At 36.5% G+C, this 22,767-nt stretch overlaps 1 protein-coding gene across 5 annotated transcripts in view; it reads left to right on the top strand.

Moving 5' to 3' along the window:
* The window catches only part of LOC147762553 (vacuolar protein sorting-associated protein 4A-like), a 125,646-nt gene that overhangs the window by 35,065 nt on the left and 67,814 nt on the right, over positions 1–22,767 (top strand). For 4 of the 5 annotated variants that reach the window (XM_087011988.1, XM_087011987.1, XM_087011986.1 and 1 more), the window contains exons 5-7: positions 15,458–15,566; positions 15,798–15,939; positions 16,257–16,434. In XM_087011988.1, the coding sequence (XP_086868114.1) occupies positions 15,458–15,566; positions 15,798–15,939; positions 16,257–16,434 (429 nt within the window). Of the gene's footprint in view, positions 1–15,411; positions 15,567–15,797; positions 15,940–16,256; positions 16,435–22,767 lie in introns of all 5 variants that reach the window. The other variant, XM_087011990.1, reaches the window with a different exon arrangement.

Genomic DNA, 22,767 nt, shown 5'->3' with positions numbered 1-22,767 from the left:
GTGTGCCTCGTAAGGGTGTTGTAACTTTTTGAGGTACCAGGCTACATGAGGCAAGACACTGATAGTTGAGGGCAATGGGCAATTTCATTGGTTTTCTCACCTGTAATGTGAATGTGTTCCATTCTAAAAGAATTAACTGTGGGCAAGACTATTTTTGAAACTTTCTAATCATAAATGGAAGAACTGATCTTTTATGCTTTTTATTTGGCAAGATCCTTTTGATTCATTCCAGTTGTTGTGCAATGTTCTTATTGTTTCTACAAATTTCCTTTTTTATTCTTCTAAACATTTATCTACATCTATGCCTTTGACATTGTGACAGATTGTAAAGAGGTTGAACTAATACACATGGCAACTGATTATGTAACCAATAATCTGTAGCAACCCTTACATTCTATTTTTCTTCTATAAGAACCCCATAATTTATCCGATGTACTGTATCAGCTTTCACTAGCATTAATGTTGCGAATATGGTGATGCCTATCAGTATATGCAGTAGCTTAAAAATTGCATGCTCTTGGGTCTGGGTTGACTGTGTCCTTTCCTTGCAAAAACATCCTTTGGTACCAGAAGAAAGTTGTGTGAAATGACAGAGTTTTGCCGCCTACATCGACATTGGTGCCTGCACCTTTGTGAGTATTTGGCTAAAGAAATGAAAGAAAGGAGGGTATAGATGGTCCCTTAGTTTGTTAATGCGTGGTTAGGTTACAGTCTTGGGGTTTGTACAACATGCACTTTGTAACTTTTAGATTCTATCTAGTGTTTCTAATTCTCTGTACCTGCCCTATTTACTTGTGGGTACAGATGTAGCTTCTACTTTTTTTAACCTGACAACTGCTGGTCGTTTTCTTACTTTGCTCTTGAAAGTTTTGGTATTGTGAAACTCTCTTTTCATTTGTCCTGGTACCATTTCTTCATGTACCCATTCTGTCCTACTTATATCCTTAAATTTTACCCTATAGACATGGCCCGTTTTGTAGTGACTGCACTCAAGAATTTTTTCTATTTGTTTCACATTTCTGTTCTGTTCTTGTGGTTGATTTGTAACATTTGGTTGGTTTTCCTGGTTTCTTATTGTTTGTCTTTCCTCAGGTTCATGGTATGGTTTTAGTCTGTTAGCATGCACAGGACCTTTTTGTTTGTTGTTATCACATCTTCGAAGAAGGAAGTTTGTGGGTCCTGTTTTCCTGAGAATCCTGTAAGGTCCTGTATATTCTTTGTGCAGCTTCTTTTTCAGTCCTACTGGAACTGCCGTGTTGTGTAACAGCACTAAGTCTCCTACTCCAAATTTTGGTTCTTCAGCTCTTTTATCATGTCGTCTTCTGTTGGCTTCACTAGCTTGTAGTTTGTTCTTCTCTGCTACTTCTCTGCCCCATTCTAGTGTTTCTAAATGTTCTGCCACATATTCTTTAATGGAACTTGGCAGTTTATCTCTAGGTGCCATTTTCAAATCAAATGGTGTCCTCATTTCACGTCCATACAGCAAGAAATATGGAAAGAAGCCTGTGGCTGTTCCAGGTGTTTTGCGATACGCCATAAGGATGGACGGGAGGACTTTTGGCCAGTTGGTTTGTTTCTTGTCTGCATATGCCCTAAGAGTTTGTCCAATGAAACCATTTGTTCTTTCGCAGACAGCATTTGTTTGAGGATGGTAACTACTAGTGAAAACCTGCTTGACTTGGAACAGTTCAGAAATAGCTTGTACCAGTTTTGATCTAAAATTTTGACCTCTATCTGAAACAAGGGAGCGTGGTGCACCATATCGAGTGAAGATATGGTTATACAGAACTTCTGCAACTTCTTTGGCATTTTGAGTATACAAAGGAAATGCTTCTGGGTATTTTGAAAATGATTCAACTACTAGCAAGATATACTGGTAACCTTCTTTTGTTTTCGTCAAAGGTCTAAGTATGTCTATGTGCCATCTCTCCATGACATCTGAGACAGGTAGAGGCTGCATAGGTGCTGGGCGAGCATGGTAATGTCTTTTTGACCTTTGACAGGTGTCACATGACTGAATGTAATTTTGGATGTCTTTGTACATTCCTGGCCAGTAGTAATGCAATCTGATTGAATCAAGAGTCCTGTCAAAACCTTGATGAGCTCCGCCTGCTGGTGTATCATGGTATGCTTGTAGAAGTTCTTTTCGATAACCTGGAGGCACTACAAGTAGTTGTTTTGTTCTTCCTTCATTGTTCTTTCTTTCATTTCTGGGTTGGTACAGGTAATGAAGCACACCTCCTTCATCTAGCATGAATTTGTTTTTGTGGAATTCTTGTTGGGCTGAATGAGGGAACTTGTTTGATTTGATATTTTCTATTATTTCTCTAATATCTGAGCACTGATACTGTGCCTTTTTAAGGGCGCCATCTATTTGAGCTATAACATAAGGGGCTTCTGTCTGATATATAAATGTTATTTCATGTAAATCTTTAAGCATTTTGCTTGTTTCTACGGTAACAATGTCTGCCTTGTGGAATTTGTCCTCAATGTCTTGTTCTTCTGGGTTTTCTGGATAAGTTTGCCTTGAAAGACAGTCGGCAGGATTTGTAGCGCCCTTTGTATAAACAACTTCAAAGTCAAAATCTTGAAGATAGATAGACCATCTCTGGAGCCTTTGGTTGGATGACTTTTTACTATTTAACCACTTTAATGGTTGGTGATCTGTGTAAACTTCAAATTTCTTGTTTGCAAGAAAATGTTCATATGCCTTTATACCTTCAACTAGAGCAAGGCATTCTAATTCCGAAGGGGAAAGGAAGCGCTGCTGCTCCAGTCTACTCAAGGCTCTTCCTCCATATGCAATGGCATGCTCCTTATTATGTTCATCTTTCTGGCTAAGCATATACCCAATTGCTGTGCCTGAGGCATCGGTTGTCAGTTTAAAAGTTTTCGAAACATCCGGAAATGCCAAAATTGGAGTAGTTGTTAAAGCTCTCTTCAGGTGTTGGAATGCCTTCTCACACTCACTTGTCCATTCAAACTTTTGGTCTTTTCGGGTTAAAACGTGCAGAGGTGTTGCAATTTTAGCATAGTCTTTGACAAATTTTCGGTAATAGTTGGTGAGTCCTAAGAAACTGCGTACCTGTGAGACTGTTTTGGGGGTTGAAAAAGACTTAACTGCCTCGATTTTTTGTTGGTCCACTTGTATTCCTTCTTTTGATAAAACATGGCCTAAAAAGTGTATTTTCTTGGAGGCAAATTTGCATTTTGCAGGTTTAAGAGTTAGATTTGTTGCTTGAAGCTTTTGGAAGACAAGTTCTAAATGGTGCAAATGTTGGTCAAATGTCTGGCTGAAAACTAAAATATCATCAATGTTGGCAAGTGCAATTTTCCAATTTAAATCCTGCAATATTTGTGACATGATCTGTTGATAGGTTGTACCCGAATTCCGAAGGCCGAAAGGTAAGCGTTTGAATTGGTATTGGCCATTGTGAGTGACGAAGGATGTTTTCTCTTTGGTCAGTGGGTCCAAGGGTATCTGCCAGTATCCAGAGGCCATATCAAGTGAAGAATAGAACTTAGCTTTTGCTTCTCCTACGGTCTCGTGGATGTCTTCTAACCGTGGCAGTGGCCAGTTTATTGGTTCTGTCACACTGTTTAGTCTTCTGTAGTCCACTGCAAATCTATACGTTCCATCTTTCTTTTGCACTAAAACCACTGGTGCAGCCCACTGAGAGGTAGAAGGTTCTATGATGTCATTGTCCAGCAACTGTTGTGTTTGTTTGAGGGTCTCTTGTCTCTTTTCTGGTGTTTGTCTATAGAATCTTTGTCTCTGTGGTGGTGCGTTTCCTGTCTCTATTTTGTGAGGGGCTACATTTGCTTTACCCAATTCCGCGAGGTCCGTGGCAAAAACAGAGCAGTATTTACCTATGAGGTCTGATAATTGGTATTTTTGATCTTCAGTTAAATCTGCATTTTGTAAATCTATGCCTATGCTTTCTGCTATTTTCACTTTGTCTTCACCCCACTTAACTCTCTGTTTTGAAAGACCTTCATCATTCTGGATTGTTTGCATGATACATGTATCCACAATAGCTATTTCATCTGACTGTTTCTTTTCTTTTTCATTGCAAGTTGGAGCACCCATCTCTTTATGGACTTCCGTTTTCTCTTGTAAAGCTGAAACACTGTCTTCATCTATGTGGTATCCTTTTGCTAACACTTCCCTTTTGGATATTTTGATTGTTTTATTTGTTGGATTATATACCCTGCACAAAACCTTGCCATTATTCATACTGACAACACACCTTGAAGTGAAATACTTATTCCCTGCTGGTTCTAATAAGAACGTTTTACACTTTGCATTCTTGTGTCTTGATATTTTGAGGGGAACTAAGCTTTCAGATTGGGGAGGTATGGTAGTATCTGAAACAGGTCTGGCCATTCCAAAATGTTGTTGTTGGTGAGTAGGAATTGTTATGCTGTCCTTGAAAGTGAGGGTTTTAGAACTGAAGTCCATACATGCTGAATTATTCTGTAGGAAATCAATACCTAAGATGACATTCCTTGGTAGACGTTCAAGGACATGAAATTTGTGATGAAAGGTGGTATTATCAATGGAAAAAGACAGCATGATGCAACCAAAGATTGGGTGATTTTCACCGCCTACACCTCTTACAGTTTTCAGAAATGAAGGTTGATAACTGACATCGGGACACAGTTTAGATACTAGATTTTTAGAAATGCATGATACAGAAGCACCTGTGTCTACAAGAGCATTGAATTGAAGTTTACCTACACTAATTTCTACCAAGTTGTGTTCCAATGGATTACCTTTTAACAAGGCTGAAATGTCTATTTGAGGTTGTTCCAAAATTTTGTTTGAATTGACTGATTGTTTATTGCTGTGCACGTACCCCTAATGTTGTTTACTTAAACACACTCTAGCAAAATGATTTGCTTTGTGACATTTGTGACAAAATTGACCTTTTGCTGGACATTTGTGTTGAGCTAGTGGTTCCCACTTACCACAGTTTCTGCAATAGTCCGGTTTGTTGCTGCGTTGTCCATTGTTTCTTTGCCTGGACTGGTTGTACTGTTGATGAGGTTGCTGAGTCTGTTGATATCTTGCTGGTTTATTATATTGCATTTGGGTCCTGCCGGTAGATTCTAGTTGTGCTGGTTGAGTGGTCTGCTGGGCTGGGTAGCTGAACTGCTGGGCTGGGTGAATAAATTGTTGGGCTGGGTAGGTGAACTGCTGGGCTGGGTAACCGAATGGCTGGGCTGGTTGAATAAACTGCAGTGCTGGGTAAATATACTGCTGTGGTGGGTAACTAAACTGCTGCAGCGGTTGACTGAAAGGTTGTGGTTGTTGACTTAACTGCTGAGGTTGTTGACTGATCTGTTGTGGTTGTTGACTGAACTGCTGGGCTTGGCTGGAGTAAATTTCTCCTATTGTTTCCTGATCCACTTTCTTGTCATTCAGGTTTGTGGACATTATTGCTGCTTCAGCTAATGCCGCTGCCTCTTCTAGTTCTTGTAGGGAGTTTGTCTGTTTTTGAATGACAAATTTCTTGATTTCTGGGAGCAATGATGGAATGATATATTGTGACATCTGATCTTCTGGTATGCCTGCTTGGTTGGCTAAAGTTCTTTTCCTTGTTATAAAGTCCAAAACTTTTTCATGAGATGCCTGTACCATGTTCTGTAATGCTGCAATTTTGTCATAAGCGTGAGGATGAGGAGAGAATCTTGACTGGAATGCTCTCTGTAACTGTTCATAGTTATCTTGAATGTCCTGTGACAATTGTTCATGCCACTCCTCTGCTACTCCATCTAAATAGAGAGGAAAATGATGCACCTTTTCTTGCTCATTCCATTGTTTAGCTGTACAAAGTTTGTTATAGCGTGATATCCATCGTGCAGGATCTTCTTTTCCCGTAAATAGTTGTAGAGGGACTCCTAGTTGAATTTCTGGTTGTGCTCTTACTCTTGCTTCTTGCAGTTGGGGATCAGCTCCTGGGTGTACTTGCTCTTGTTGATTCATGATGTTTCTATTTCGTAGCTGGCTGATTATGTTGTTTTCTGGTACACTTGACATCTAGCGAGAGGTACTTGGGGATCTTCAGGCTCCACCATGTAACACCAAGCCGTTGTTACGTTTCTAGAGACTCACTACAATCTGTGTGATCTCTACCTTTATTCTGTACAATCCATTTATTGGGGTCACTGGTCCACTTCTATCTGCTGACTATATGTTCTACTCTACACTACTTCTGGCTACTTCATGTGAAGACACAAGACTCTAATGACAGTATATTGCAAATTCTTCTCCTTATATACTAATACATAAGGCCAATTACATTACAGTGATTCCTTAACAAGTCAGAGATATTGAAGCCAGTTAACAGAATTAAGACATACTGCAGGAGACCTTTAACACAATTAGACCAAGGCTGATTTAAACTTTAAATAGAAGATGAAGCCATAAATGAAGTTATTCAGTCCTGAAAACATCCTGCAGAACTTTAATGTAATTTTAACTTGGACATCTAAATACATTTATTATACACTGACATCTGACTTGATTTGTGTAGAAGTTTAATGTAATTTACTTAAATATTCACTTAATATAATTTTAAGACATATAATTTAATTACATATAACTTGAACTAAAATAGGGATTTTCTGAAATTAAATTTGGCCATGAAATCACCTCTATGATACTCGTTAAAAATTGTCCATTCCGAAGCAAAGTACCTTTACATTGCCAATGCTATAAATAGAGAGAATTCTGTCTTAAATGCTGTATGTTTCACTTGACATGAGCAAATTACTGTTAGAGCATCATGCATATGACATAAAAATAATAGAAAAACATTTCTTCAGTGGCATCTTTTTAAATTTCTATATATATCCTCAATAAGAAAATTCATTTTTGCGAGTCAGCATCTTTTCTTTGGATCTACTAGAACTTCCATTGCATATTTTCCCAAAGTTCATGTATTTCAAAGTTAAATTAACATTTAATTAAAGAGATTATACCAATATAAATAGAAATATAGGCAATTTGGATGCTTTGTATCGGAAAGGACATTTTTTAACACATTGTCTAAAACACTTGTTTACTCTTTGGTCTGCTCATCTATTTATTATTCATGAGGGAGAGGATGTTGGGAAGTGCATCAAATTTATGTAAAATATAGTTTTGAATAATATAGCTTACCTTACTTTAAATATTGCTTGCTTATGATGTACATAAAAGTATACGAAAATAGTTATGAGGCTACACGTGTTAATGTTGCGAGAGTCGCTGGCACGGTTTACAGAGGCGCTTGCAGACAGACACAGGTTATAATTAACTTCCTGTGATTATTTATAATATACACATACATCATGATATATATATATATATATATATATACCGTATAGCTAAAAAAAAACACGACTATTGGTACGCGTATGATCGATAACTGATTTAATTCTCGTAAGATTACCATCCGCCCCCTTCCTTATGAATAGGTATTACTTTATTAATACAATGCAACCGTCGTGTAGCCGCATGTTAGAAGACAATGTTTGATTACGCACAGCAGTAGGAGGCCGCTACCCCTTCCCAGCAAGGAGTCAACACAGCAGCGCGTAACCCGGGGTTAATTAGGGGTTATTAGCTGTCCACTTATGATCGGTATTGTTCGTCTTGATTGCAGCACACTTCCTACTCACTATTGGTTCGACCGCCTCTTCTTTAAATGCTCTCTCAAACCTTTCCTCAGTCAGCCGAGAATGGAAACACGTTTATCTGCCGATAAACTACGTCGTTGATGTATTATTCGGCATCATTCTACAGTGGGTCATAAGGCTCTATCTATCATTTTTTTCGTCTCGCATTTTACCAGATTAAGCTGACGCTCGAAAACTAAATTTAATGAATAATTTTCTCACGTGCACCGTATCCAGCTAATTTTACGACAATAACTACCACGGCACCTCCGCCATTTGCAATTGTAGACGAACCACATGTTTCCAACTGATAGGCCAATACAACTATACCAGACCCATTGTACGAGAAAAGACCGTTTATATTTAATGAATTAAAAAACATTTGAGGATTGCGATTTTCTATTGATATACTATCGATGGTATCCCTGTATTAAATCATCCACTGCTACCCCCTCTTTTGTAGTGTTGCATGACTCGTATCACAAGATGGCCTTAGAAATGAAGTAAGACAGGCCTACACTCTGATAGTTTTTAGTCTATTATTAACCCTAATGTCGTTGCTTGTCATTCATTCTAGAACTCTCTGAGCCATCGCAAAATTATTTGCCAGGACATTTAAAGGCTACTTCTTAACGGATTTTTTTTTTATTTGCACTGAGTCCAAAATGTTCGAGGACGTCTCTGTCGTTATCGCCGTTTCTCGGACGCAGTCCCAGACAAAGGATCGGAAAGTTTCTAAATAAAAGAACTTATAAATGCTGCCACTAGCCATCCTTATTGTTCCTAAGTAAAGAGAGGCGATAATGATCTTTTCTTTCTTCTAGCTTAGTCTGTCGACTAAAATGAACAAGGTTAGGCCTACAATGCAACCACCTATTATTACGACCATTAATGAGGTTCTTTGCTACACTCCCTTTCTTCATGATCGCGAAACCAGTGGGGTGCTGTGTTTTAAATATATAAAAAAGGGTCTCGCGAGGTGAAGCTATGATAATGGAATAAAAAAATCCAATGAATAGGCCTATCTAATAAACCATGAAGCACGTAGTCTAGGCCTCTTCTTTGACCGACATCACATTTTTACATTCTTTGTTTTAATAAGAGGACGAACGTGGTCTAATTTGTCTTTTGGTGGTGTGTGATTTTGCTCGAAGTAGCGGAGTCAAGTAAATCGGTGATTTACCGTTGGTAAGAGTAGCGATCATCGCTCCTGCGTCCTCATAGATTACTTTCTAATCACCCGTAATTAACGCAGTCAGGAATAAGCGCTCAAATAGGGGTTTTTGTATCAGGGAAAATTTTAGTATTAATCTTATGTTATTATGTATCTGTATTATGTAATCATGTAACTCATTTTCCCAAGGCAACCACCAATTATGACGACCATTAATGAAGTTCTCTGCTACACTCTCTCCTCATGATCACTTGCTCGATCGTGAAACCCTGGAGGTGTTGTATATATATTTGGGGTAGTTAACTATAGCATGCTACACTCTCCTCATGATCAGCTGCTCGATCGTGAAATCTGGAGTGAAACCCATGGTTTATCTTACAGTGGTTTAAATAAATAAAAAGGGTGTCACGGAGGTGAAGCTGCTTAACTCATAAGAATAACGAACGAAAAAATACGATGAACATTTAATAAACCACGAAGCACGTATGTTTTGACCGTTATCGCCTTTTTTACATAAGATGTCTCAACAAGAAGGCAGATGTAGTCTAATTTGTCTTTTGTTGGTGATTCTGCTTCAGGTGGCTGAGATTAGTTGATCGGTGATGCACCGTTGGTAAGAGTAGCAATCATCACTCCTGCGTTCTAACGGATTACTTTCCAACCCTCCCATAATTAACGCAGCCAGGAATAGGCGCTGAAATAGGGGGTATTAAATCAGGAATTAATTTTTGTAATTATGTATCCGTAAAATAAGAATCGTAACATTATCACATATTTTTCCTGATGGAAAATATCATAATTTATGCACACTGATCGAATTATAAAGAAAATCTCCAGATGTAACATTATCATTAGGTCAGTCAAGTATCACTCATCCCAGGCTGCAGGGCAGATATAGAGAATTGAATGAAGCGCCAGTGATCTGGCAACCCTACAAATTTGTCATAATGGTTCATGGGCAAACAATAGAAGCATGATATTAACACCTTTTACAGTGTGAATGACGACACCTTATGAGGCTTTTGTTTCTTCCCCTGGGTTGGTATTACAAAGTAAGTATGTTGACGTAAGTGTGTTGACTTTTGCATGTTCAAAGGAACAATGGAAATGTCATTTCAAAACAAAGAGCCACATTTCCCTACTTAGGTGGCCAAAATATTGTCAATGAAACGCAAAAAAGACAAAATCACCAGCTGTTACTGACTGGGTCTAACTCAAATGCAAAAAGGTACGCACAGCGACAAAGCGCTATTGTAAACAATGACCCGACGATGAGATCAATAAGATGTATAAAATGACTATTTGTACTATAAAACTGTACCCCTGCCCCTACTTGTATATTATTACACACACAAGGCCACCCTATACCAGAGTTACAGATTGATTTTTCATTACACAGTCTCTTGCACTGAAGAAAAATACTCATAATTAATTTGCGGCCCTAGTAGAGGGTCTTCTCTCGCTTTCTCTCAAATCAAAATAAACTAGCAAACATGAAAATTGGCAAAATGTATTAGAATGTAAAGTGTTGCGAACCCTTTAAACAAGGTGAATGGTAATATGCACGTTTAGACAAATTTTAATTTTAATTTCAATTAAATTTAATTTTAATTAAAATTGATATTACCAAAATAAGTAAATGTCGTTTGCGTCATGTATCAATATTTTTGCGCATAATAGTACCTACGTTATAAACATTCAGCAAAGATATTTGGAAGGCCGCTCTTTTGTTGTTTATATCAAAGGAAAACTATTTGATACCCATCGTATCAATCATTATACCATGATAAGAGATTAGCATACTAATTTATGTCCCCAGTAATAATAACTTTAACAATAACAACAAACCTTCCTACTGTGCTTTCCGTTGCAAAAACAATTAGCCACGACTGTTTTATATATTAATAGATATTTATAATAATGACAATTTCAAAATCTTCAAAAGTACCGACAGGGACACGAACTCCAGTCGCGTAGGTTGCAGATGACTCAACGACGTTAACCGTTGTTCCACCAATTCTATTGTTCACAAGTTCAGATATCGACAGCTCTGTATTGCTGTGCATGCCGAAGCTTTGCGGTAATTGCCGAAGGCTAGGAAAATTCTTCAAAATATACTTTTATTACATTTAATCAAATCCAGACTATCTCCCACTGCCCTGAGGTATGGCTAAAGGCTTTCAGTTGTCATCAGACTTTGTAATTTGGGAGAAAAAAGTGAAACAGTAACTTCTGGTGATGAATAATAGGTAATAGTGCTGCAAGGTGTTGTTTTTTATCCCTGATGTACAAGTAGCTTTTTCTACAGTTTCTATAATTCTCTTAACGTATGAAAATATGCAGGTTTTCTGATATAATAAGACTTTGATAAAATCAAAACCAATAATACTTTTAAAGTCGAGAGTCAAGTTACAAAGCAAAACATGTTTAGTCAAGTTAAAGACTTAATTACCGGTTTAACTTCGGCGGCAGTGCCTACTGCTGTGAGCAACATGCGCTGTCCATCGTAATCCCCCTATCATTAACACTGTCGGGGACGTGCGCATTAGCGCGTCTGATGTAGACAGCGTGTGCTATTAAAGTGACCGGGGACTTATTAGCTATAGTGTATATATATATACCATTTAAGCAATTTCGTAAATATTAAATAAATGTCCATTCCGAAACACAGGACATGCCTAAAAGGACATATTTAAAAATGTAATTACTAAATTTAAACCTGACCTTGTCAAATAATATTTTATACAGCTATGAGCTGTAACAAAAGGAAGTAGAATAGGGTATAATGGAGTGTAGAAGACTCTATTACACCCCATTTCCATAGATTTTTAGATCGATCTATCCCTGTGGGGAGTCTCACTAGATTACTGTCAGCTTGGCAGGCTTAAGCGTCTGTCCCGCCTACTAAAAGCTCTAAGGGGGTAATTAACTATGGTGTCCGCTTGGCTGACTGCAATTTAGCCTGAACCTCCAGGGAGTTAGGTCGATCTAAAACTTAATCTTTAGATCGATCTAAATCTCTGGGAAAGCACCCTTATATGTCATGATCAAATACTTAATGGAGTAACATTTCAATAATGAATCAAAAACTATCCAAATTGACCAATTAATGTTCAATTTTAATCTAGTTTACTCATATTTTGTCCAATGATTGCTTCACCTGTACCTTGTAAACCAACATACTATGAGATCTTAAAGCAATTTCATAAATGTTAAATAAATGTCCATTCCAAAACAAGGACATGTCTAAAAGGACATATTTTAAAACATGTCATTACTGTTGGTAAATCTGACCTTGTCAAATAATATTTTATACAGCTATGAGCTGTAACAAAAGAAACTGGAATAAGGTATAATGGAGTAAAGAATACCTGGAATATATCTCAGAATCAATATTTAATAAAATAACATTTCGGTAATGAATTACAGAATAGACAAAATGAGCACTTAGTGTAATAAAAACAGTTCAATTTTAGTTCAGCTTCCACCTATTTTGCCCAGTTATTCATAGACTTCACCTAAAACTTATAAATGCGAATACTACAATTTATTAAAGCAATATCATAAATGTTTTTAAAAAATGTCCTTTCCGAAACAAGGATGTTTCGGAAAGGACATTTATTTTAACATGACACTGCAATTAACACACATGTCCATGCAAAATAATATTTTACACAATCATGAAGCATAACATAAAAAACTAATGCAAGGCAAAGTGAAGTACAGAAGTCCTCAGAATATCTCAGAATCAAAAACTTCATGGAGTCACATTTAATACTAAAACAGGAAAATTACAAAATATCATTGATTCGTCAAATTTTGGATATTTTCATCCATTTTTTTTTTTTTTTTTTTTTTTTTTTTTTTTTTTTTTTTTTTTTGCAAATACATAAAAGAGCAATACTCTCTGAGTAAAACTAAGTGTTTTTTTGGAGATCAATACCTTAAATTACCATAAAAGTCACACATTTCAAGGTTTTGCTTATGAAAATTTAAAAAATGATTTTCAAAATTCAAATAATCATATCTTTATACATAGACCCCATTTCCAGAGATTAGATCGATCCAAACTAGATTGACCTAACTCCCTGGGGGTTCAGGCTAAATAGCTGTCACCCGAGCGGGCACAAAAGTTAATTACCCCCTTTCAGCTTTTAGTAGGCGGGACGGACATTTAAGCTAGATTATCTGACAGTAATCTAGTGAGACTCCCCACGGGGATAGATCGATCTAAATGTCTGGGAATATGCCCATACACAAGGTTTTATCTCGGGATTGTCATTTCTTATACCCTTCAGGTCTATACTTTCAAGAAAAGTACAAATTTCAACACAATAATGACTTCTATTTTTGACCCTTGGTGGGAAAAAAAGGAGCCCAGGATTGTAAAAATGCCCATATCCATTCAAGATATAGTCTTCTTCAATATGAAATATCATTGCTGGGGTAGCGCTAGGATTTTTTTTGCTTTAGCCAAACTTCTGAATAATTTTAGCCAAATCAAAAAATGTTTAGCCAACTTAAAATCTTTTAGCCAAATAAAAAAAATGACAATTTAAGGAATTTCAACCAATATTCATTCCATTTAAATGAATTTTTTTACAATGTTGATGCAAACAAGATTTAAAATCTAATGAATCTTTCCTTCTTTTGTAGTTGTTCAGCCTCTTGCAGTATATACATGTTACACATACATCATCCGAAAGCTAAATGATGCAAGTGTTCAAAATTGATGTTTCTTAAATGGTTTGGACCCCATCCTATTCCGTTTGAATTAAATGTGTGGGTCCGCATTAATGTCATTTCTGTTGTTGCTGAACTAATACATTTGAATGGCTTGACACTTTGTCTGCAGACAGGTCAATTGAAACTGAAAAGCAAAAAAATGACAGTTCACTGTAAGCCAGTGACAGTGGGACGGTATTAAACATTAACAAATGTGTCAAATAAATAGGGGGCAATATTCATTTTTATGTATTGCAAAGTTTAAAAGAGATTTCCAATTGCTAAAGAAAGATCTTGTCGGTGGATACGTCAGCCCCCCCTCCCCCCTTTTATTTAAGATCTGCATCGATCTCACTGACTCGGGTATGCTATTTTAGCCCCACCCAAAAAAGACGGAAATCCACAGATAGTCGGAAAATCTCATCTCTGCTTGAGATCAAAATACTTTCTTCTTAAAAGTGACATAATTTTGGGCAATAAAAACTTCTGACTTCAACGTTTAGCCTAAAATTCATTTTTGTCTGAGTTCCAAGTAAGTGCAGCAAATGCAACTCACATGAGTCTCGGCTGGTACCAGTTTATTGACTTTTCAGTTAAATCTACTCTCATTTACGTGATGAAAGGTAGTTTGTTGTCTAGACAACAGACTAGTTTCAGCCAGTTAAAACTACAAATATACCGGCCCCTTCTAGCATTGATTTTTCAGTTGTGGGACTGGAATCACTTGTTACGATTTGTTATAGTTATGTCAACGAGGAAAAGTTCAATATATACCGATATGCCTTTAAATATGTAATACACTGACTGAAAATTTAATTACTTTTCACAAGATTGCACGGTACATACCATAATTTTCACGTGTCATCTCCGGGAGTTTGTGCTGTGAGAAGGTCCTCACTGGCTTCTTCAAATAAACCTTTGACCTGTCACACCCCGACACAACAAAGTTAGTCATTTCCTTCTGTACTTTAACGAAAAATAAATTTCTCGGAGTGATATCTTCTTTATATCGGAAAGTTTTTCTTTAGCACCCGCCATAATTATTCATAGCACATGCTGAACACGCTTTAAGAAACTAATTATTCACAGGCGCAACGCTATTTGTAAAATCGGCATCGCGTCATGGGTCAATTTCTTTATATGGTAAATTGACCTTGCTATAAATAGATTGTATTCTAAACATAATCGGGTGCATGTTAATGCCGTTTTCAAAGTTGTGACGAACAGTTATGTGAAGTTTGGGTACCTGGCTCGACCAGCTATGCTTTCGCCAAATTGGCAGTATTACTATGCTCATTTTTCAAATTTTTCCGCCAAAGTCAATTAATTTTCGCATTTGACGAAATTGGCGAGCGCTAGCGCGACCCCAGCATTGACAGCAGCAAACGTTTATTAGAATGATATAAAGATTACCATCTTCTTTTGTTTGGATGTGCTAGGTTACAAGACTCGACAGTTCAAATACTGGGGTAACAGTGACAGTCACGTCATAAATTCTAGCTTTTGTTTACCCTTGCCCACTGCTTTATATTCAGTCTAATCTGCCTCTGCTACTTTGAAGCCAGAGCAAAGGTTTGCTGATATCTACAAAACACAAAATGTTTAGTAGTCATTTACCGTTTCTGATAATGATGATGGTATATTGACCCCTCTCATGAGTACATCATTAAAAAGCTTCAGTTTCCTGTTTGTGTAGATTGTGTAATGCTAGTAACATTATACATGTTGGTGAGCATTTAACTTTATGATTACGTATTTGACATTTCTCTCCAGAAACCAAATGTACTATTATGCACTGAATCATAAATGAAGAATTTGTTCTCCATTTTTCTTGCTTTTTATTACAGTACATTACTACATGTAATTTCCATGCCCTGGCACATCTCCTTCCAGAAAGCCATTGACATATTCACCAAGGCTGCAGAAGAAGACGAGAAGAATTATGTGGAAGCCTTGATGCTGTATGAGCAGGGTGTGGAGTACTTTCTCCATGCAATTAAATGTATGCCGATTGTAATTTTATGTTTTTTAATCAAGTTTCTTTGTAAAATTGCAACAGATTTAAATGTTCAAATCAAAATATGTGGCCTTTCTGCTGTTATTTATAGAAAATACTGTTTAGTTAAATGTAAAAGCTTTCACTGATATGTTCATTTACTCAAGCATTGAAATAATTTCCACACAAAAAATCTTAGCTAGTTTCAGTAGTACTAGGAGGTGATTTTGATTTCAGATAAGGCAGATAGTGACGAAGCTAGGGAAATTATCAGAGCTAAGTGTATTTTATATTTGGAGAGAGCAGATAAATTAAGACAGCATGCCAGTGGCAAGAAAGAGGAACCAGTAAAGAACAGCAGTGGTGGTGGAAATAAGAAGTAATGAAAATTCATTTATATATGTTTTGCTCAATATTTGTTTATGTTATCAAAAAGTGTATTGATACAGAATTGTTTTGATAAATAAAACTTGCAAATCAGTGAGGATTAAGAAAAAAGTCCTAAAAGAATAAGAGATTAGACCTTAAAGATTAAAGATTCAACTGATCTTTATTTAGTTTTAATCTTCTGATCTAACCAATTTAATATCCCTGTTAAACAAAAATAGTGAAGGGTCACTTATGTAAATAAATCAGATTTTATGTAAACAAATATTCTTTATTTTATTATGCATTAAAACCAATGCTCTTCTTCAGGAAAAGAGACAATGACAGCAGTGACAGTGATTCAGAAGGAAATGTTGAAAAGGAAAAGTTTCAGACACCGTTGCAAGGGGCCACTGGGATGGAGAAGCCTAACATTAAAAGGGACAATGTAGCAGGTCTGGATGGGGTCAAAGGGACTTTGGAAGGGTCAAGTCCCTCGAGCTTACCGGTAAATCATATATTCATTGGTCGATGTGATACCAATCACTGCATGTTATGTTGATTTACCCCTGCGAGTAGAAAATTTCTTGACAAATCCACTATTTTTAGAGGTGTTTGTTTTGAAAGAGCAGTGCATTGCCAGTATGATCCTAATATCCATTCAAGATTTAGTCTGCATCAATGTAAAGTATTATTGACGTCAGAAAACTTAACGGTAATGTGCCATGAATTTCGTACAGTAGAAAATAACGAAAATGGGGAAAAGGTCATTTTCATTTGGTCGAAATTCAGGTGAAGGTGCTCAGAACTTCGAAATGTTCAAATTTCAAGGAATTATGCCAATTTTGACTGGAAGTTGTCTTTTTGCACTAGGACTCATGATCTCCCAACGATCTATTTAGAGTTACCATAATGTATGATGGATGAATGTCGGTAATTGTGAGCCAACCCAGCGGGCAAATTATGTTGTTTTAACGTTGAACCAACGTTGAACCATAACGTTCAATAGACATTGGATAAACGTTGGATTTGAAAGTTGTGTCAACCTCAGATAACAACGTTGTATCAACGTCAGAAAACAATGTTATATCAACCCCACCCAGTGGGATATTAGCCTGGATGTGTTTAGCAGTAGGACATGTTTGATGGCTAAATATATGTTGGGTATAATATATGGCCTTTAAATTAAAATTTCCAAGGTTTAGAATAATATATATATATAATCTTGACCAGCAGCTGTCCAACAACACAACTGATTTTCTGGCATATAGTTGCACCAATGTACACATGTATGTAATTCTACTTAGTGCAACTAATATAGACCAAATGAAAAGGCAATTTTCATATTCGTTAGCAAATCCGAGTGAGACAGAAAGGCCATTGTCATATTCATTCAAGGAACTGGAAGATCGACAATGGGGCATCGTGGGCGATCTGAGTGCAACGATAAGGCAATTTCCATACTAGTTCAAGTTACTGTATTCGTTAGCAGGAGATCGTCAGCGATTGTGAATGATTCGAGTAAGATAAGAAAGCAATAATGGTAATCGTTATTGCAGCATAGTTATCTTTATTGCAGCTCTTAATTGCTTTTTTTTGTTCTGTTACTGAAGTCCGTACTAAAACTGTAAAAAAACAAGGCAGCAAAGCTGTCAAATGTACAGACAAAAAACAGAAAATAATGATGCAAAATAGGTCATTTTGCCAATTATGATGCAATAATAAATAATGCTTATAATAGCATTAGCACTGTTAGTCAACACTGAATTTTAATCATGCACAACAGGTAACATGGTCAATAACAGGAGCTGACCCAGAGATATTTTCTGACAGTATTCCAAAGTATCTTTGTTGATCCATCCTCTATTTTGATGATCTTCCAACAGAAAAAAAATAATAAATATCAGTCAATATAAACTTAAAAATTCGAACGTCTTCCGGAAGCTGACCCAGAAGATGGTCTCAATCCATCCCTTCAATAAGATTACAGTATCAGGACCATGAGAGACCAAAGTCACATGATGAAAGTCTCAATATTTGAAAAATGATGACAGTGCATAAAATAATATTACATAATGTTTGAAAACATAAATAACATACAACTGCTTATGTGGAAGTACAGAAAATGTGCAGAGCTTCAGGCGGTTAAATATCACAAATGCAAGTGTTTGAGAAAAAAGTTATTAAAGAAAATAAACAAAACTAGAAAAGCACTCCGAGAGTGCAGACCTCTGCCCAGGCAGCAATTGTTGATTATATATATATATATATATATATATATATATATATATAATAAATTACCTGCATAATTTACCTCCATAATTATCACTGCTTCCTTATTATTAATCTAGCAGAGAGCTTAACCTTTGGGAGTTTACAAGGAGATATCAACAAGTGTGCTTTATGTAATCTCATTTAATGGTCTATTAATAATCAATTAGGCAAATTACTTTATAACTCAGAGCTTAGCTAAGTGATACCCAAGGGAAATTTACAGACTGACCCTCTCAAAGACCCTTCAGGCCCATAAGTCACATCTTAAGAAAAGCACAAAACAATAATGCACAAAATAGGAGACTACCAATTCTGATGAAATGATACATTATGTTTAACTGCAAAGTCAACATCATATTTTAATTATGCACAGCAGGTAACACCGACCAAAGTAAAAGCATAAGGCTTCAGGCCCATCAGAGTTCAAGTTTATACTTAGAAAGTGCCAGAATAAAAAAAATGAAAATTTCACACAAAATTGCATAAATTCAATAATAAACGATAACCCAATTGACCTAGCTTTCTAATTTTAACTGCAAGCCAATCCTAAAAATCATTCTCATAAGTTAAAAATAATAATAAGTAACACAGTTTTCTTTTCATAATGTTTGCAGTAGCAGTGCAAAAAGATTATTGTAAATTTTGATGTAACATTGCATAATAAATTATAGAATAATTATCACCAATTTTTTATTATTGATTACAAATAGCATGGACATGTAGAAAATTTGATTACCATTCGGCTTCATGTCCATGGGAGCTCCGAGTCCCACAATGAATATGCCAAAAAGTTAATGAATATTTCACTCAAATGTATAACTTCCAGAAAAAGAAGCCAATTAGACTGCTTTTCCAACTCAGGCTGCATTTTAGTACAGTGTTTCTTTTTTTAAGGTTTGACAGTCATAAGTAACACGGTTTTCCCATCATGGTCATCATGGCAGCAGCACCAAAAATTGTGTTTTCTTCTATTTTGAAGCAACATTACATAATGCTTAACAGCATATATGACCATCAATTTTTATTTAATAGAATATTAGTAACATGGACTTTCAGAAAACATGACAAGCAAAGGTCTTCAGAATCATGGAACTTCAAAGTTACACCTTGAAAATGCCAATAAGTGAAAAATTAAATTTTCACAAAAAACTGTTTAACTGCCAGAAAAAATTACCAAACAGACTGCATTGCCTACTGAAGCTGTATTTTAGACCCACATTTCTTTCCTGTAAGTTTGATAACAGTAAGTGACATGATTTTCTTTAAATGGTCATCATGGGAGCAGTGCCCAAAATATGGGTTTCTTCGAATCTTGATGCAATATTACATAATGTTTAACAGCATAATGACCATCAATTTTTAATCATAAAATATTAGTATCATGGATATTCAGAAAATGTGACTAGCAAAGATCTGCAGGCTCATGGAACTTCAAAGTCACATCTTAAAAATGCCAAACTGTAAAAAAGACAGCACTGTTCTGAAATGGGTTTATTTCCATTTTAACACTTTTTAAACAAAACAAAATAAACAGTATACTTCCATTTTTATATGACCAACTAAGAAAATTGATGAGATGGGAAAAATATCAATAGAACAGTGTTAAATGTCCAATTTCCTCCATTCTGAGATTCTGAACATAGTTGATGATTGAATCTAACAAACTGCAATATGATATGATATAAGTTTATTTCCATTTTTGACACTTTATTACACAATACACGATATCAAGTTTACAATCATTTTTACATAATCAACTAACAATGTTGTAAAGATGCAGGGAATATCAAACAAACACTTTTACGTATCTTCTTAGTTAAATAATGAGACTGTTAACATGCTTAAGAATTGAATCTGAGGAAATGTGAAAAAACAGCATAACTTCTAAAATAATGGCCAGATTATGCTGATTTTCTAACTGAACCTGCATTTTAGTAAGATTGACCACTCCTGTAAGTATAATGACAATTGGCCTATCTGTTTTTCTTATATAGTGTTATCAGTGTTGCATATATGTTGAAAAAAGTGAAAAAATAGCATAACTCCCCTAAAAATGGCTTGATCATGCTGATTTTCGAACTTGATCTGCGGATTATGAATCTTCATCAGTTTTGTAAGTTTGAAGCCAAAAAGTAAAGCGGTTTTCCACTTATCGTGTTATCGGTGCTGCATATATGCTGAAAAAAGTAGAAAAAAAACAGCATAACTTCCCTACAAGTCACCCGATCATGCTGATTTTCGAACTTGACCTGCGTATTATAAATATTTATCAGTTCTGTAAGTTTCAAGCCAAAAGCCAAAACGGTTTTCCAGTTATCGTGTTATCGGTAAAAGTGCACGACGGCGACGACGGCGACGACAGATGCAGATGACGGCTATACGTACAGACACATCTGTGTCTGTACATAAAAAGGGATGCAGTATGTTGACTTTTGATTTATGACATTCAGTACAAGGACTGGATATGGCATTGATTTATTGCATTTTACTGTTAATTTGTATGATATTGAAATATATTATATTTCAAGGTGGGGAGTGTGTTGTGTATTGGGGCTGTCTTGGTTGCAGTGGAGGAGACGTAAGGTTGTGTCGTCCTCTGGTGGGAGGTTTGAGTGTAGTTCGGCTCCATGTTGGTTGTGGAGACATGGTATACGTGTGCAGTGAAAAATAAATATAACTTAGTGGACACGATCTAGGACACCTGTCAGGAAGGTTTTCCTCATCTCCACTGCTATGAAAACAAGCAGCTTCAGAATGAGAAAAGCCCCCTGAATGTCATTGTTAGCACTGCTGCATGGTGTTTTAGCAGCCTATAATTCTGTTTTAAAATGACACCTAGATTGAGAAGTATCTTGTTTCTCATTGGAAGAACAAGCACGGGAAGAAAGTCTAGACTTCAGCTCACTTAATTTTTCGCTTGATGGTTTTAGATGTTTTTGTGAATTTAATCGAAAATGTCCAGTTTCCGATTGATATTTAGAAGATCATTTTTCTCTTTGAACTGATTTAGAATCAACTTTGGGCACTGAAGCCATAGCCCCTTGTGCTTCCGGCACAATCACAACAGCTCTTCATCATAGCGAGTAATGTGATCATACATAAGGAACCGAAATGTTTTTTAGTGCTTGCCTGAGTTTGATGATGGCTTTTTTTTTTAATTCTGTATTCACAAATTTCGCAGTGCCCGGGATCCAATGAACAGCTAAAATTGATGATGGGTTAATATCTACATTGACCTTTTCCTTGAAAATCTTGCAGAGGTCAGCCCTTAGGTTTTCCTTGGGTTTTTCTGTCCAGTTTAGAAGTTTTATGTTGTTCTGTGAGTATTGCTGATTATGGTTCACCAGTTGTATGGCGGTGCTTAACTGGTGGCGGCTTTCCTCCAGCTTCTGGTTATTTTTCTGATTTAAGAGGTATTTTTAGTTAGTTTTTCACGCAGTGAGTCTGTCTCTAGGCACAGTGCATCAACTTTGTCAGTTTCTGCGGCTATCTTCCCAGCAGGCAAACGACATTGATTCTACGTTGATTCAACGTTGATCCACCAAAATTAACGTTGCTTCAACGATGAATCAATGTCGTTTGTTTGCTGGGTTGGCCCTGAGATCTTGCTCCAACTCTTTCTTAAATTCATCTAAATTAGTTACTGTTTGATTTCGAGCTTAAGCTGTGACAGAAATTCCATTGCGTCAGATTCACGTATCATCTCATTTTTGATTTGTGCTAATGTATTCTGGATCATGCGAAGTTTATTTGCAGTTGGATTCTCTGTCAACTCCATACTGTTGTCTCTTTTCTTCTTTGAAGGTGGTTTTCGTCCAGTTACACCAGATGATTTCGTCACAGAAGTAATAGAGGCAAGATATTCTTTGTGTGTCAATATCTGTGGTCTTTTGTTTGTCTTGACCATCACTAGTGGTGCACTTACTGGCCATGGCTACTTTTGTTTAGCGTAATTATAAGTTGGTGGGTGGTAGTCACTATGCCTTACCTAGGCAAAAACAAAAGGTTGGTTTGAACAGAAAAATCCTCAAAAGTCCTTTTGGATCTTTTTTTCTCAAAAAAGACTATCACCTTGTACACTTGCAATTCACACACACACTAGAATACTTTTCTCTGCGATCAATGTCCAAAAAGACAAGTAAAAAATGTAAAAAATAGCAGAGCAGATCTGAGGTACGTCTACACCGAAGTCATGTGTCACGTACGTCTACCCAATCTATGTTTTTGGGAACTGAATGCTGGAGGGTCGATACATTTATGTATTAATATTATGTCTTTTGGTAGTGAGGACAGGCATTCACTGGAATGTCATTTTCACAAGCCACAGTTGAGATGGGTTTTTTTCTCGTCTTCTCCTTGGTGATTTATCACTGGGGTGTGCAATAAAAAGCCCATTTCCATTGACTCAAAAAACTCATGACAGCCATCCTCAGTCACCACCTCATCATCGCTTTCTAAGACTGCATTCCCAGAGATTTAGATTAATCCATCCAGATCGACCTAACTCCCTGGGGGTTCACACTTAATTGCTGTCAGTCGAGCGCGCACCAAAGTTAATTACTCCCTT

The sequence above is a fragment of the Lingula anatina genome, chromosome 4 (genome assembly GCF_051362555.1).
Source record: "Lingula anatina isolate TDL-2025a chromosome 4, LinAna3.0, whole genome shotgun sequence".
Classification (NCBI taxonomy): domain Eukaryota; kingdom Metazoa; phylum Brachiopoda; class Lingulata; order Lingulida; family Lingulidae; genus Lingula; species Lingula anatina.
This window is presented reverse-complemented; position numbering and strand designations above follow the sequence as displayed.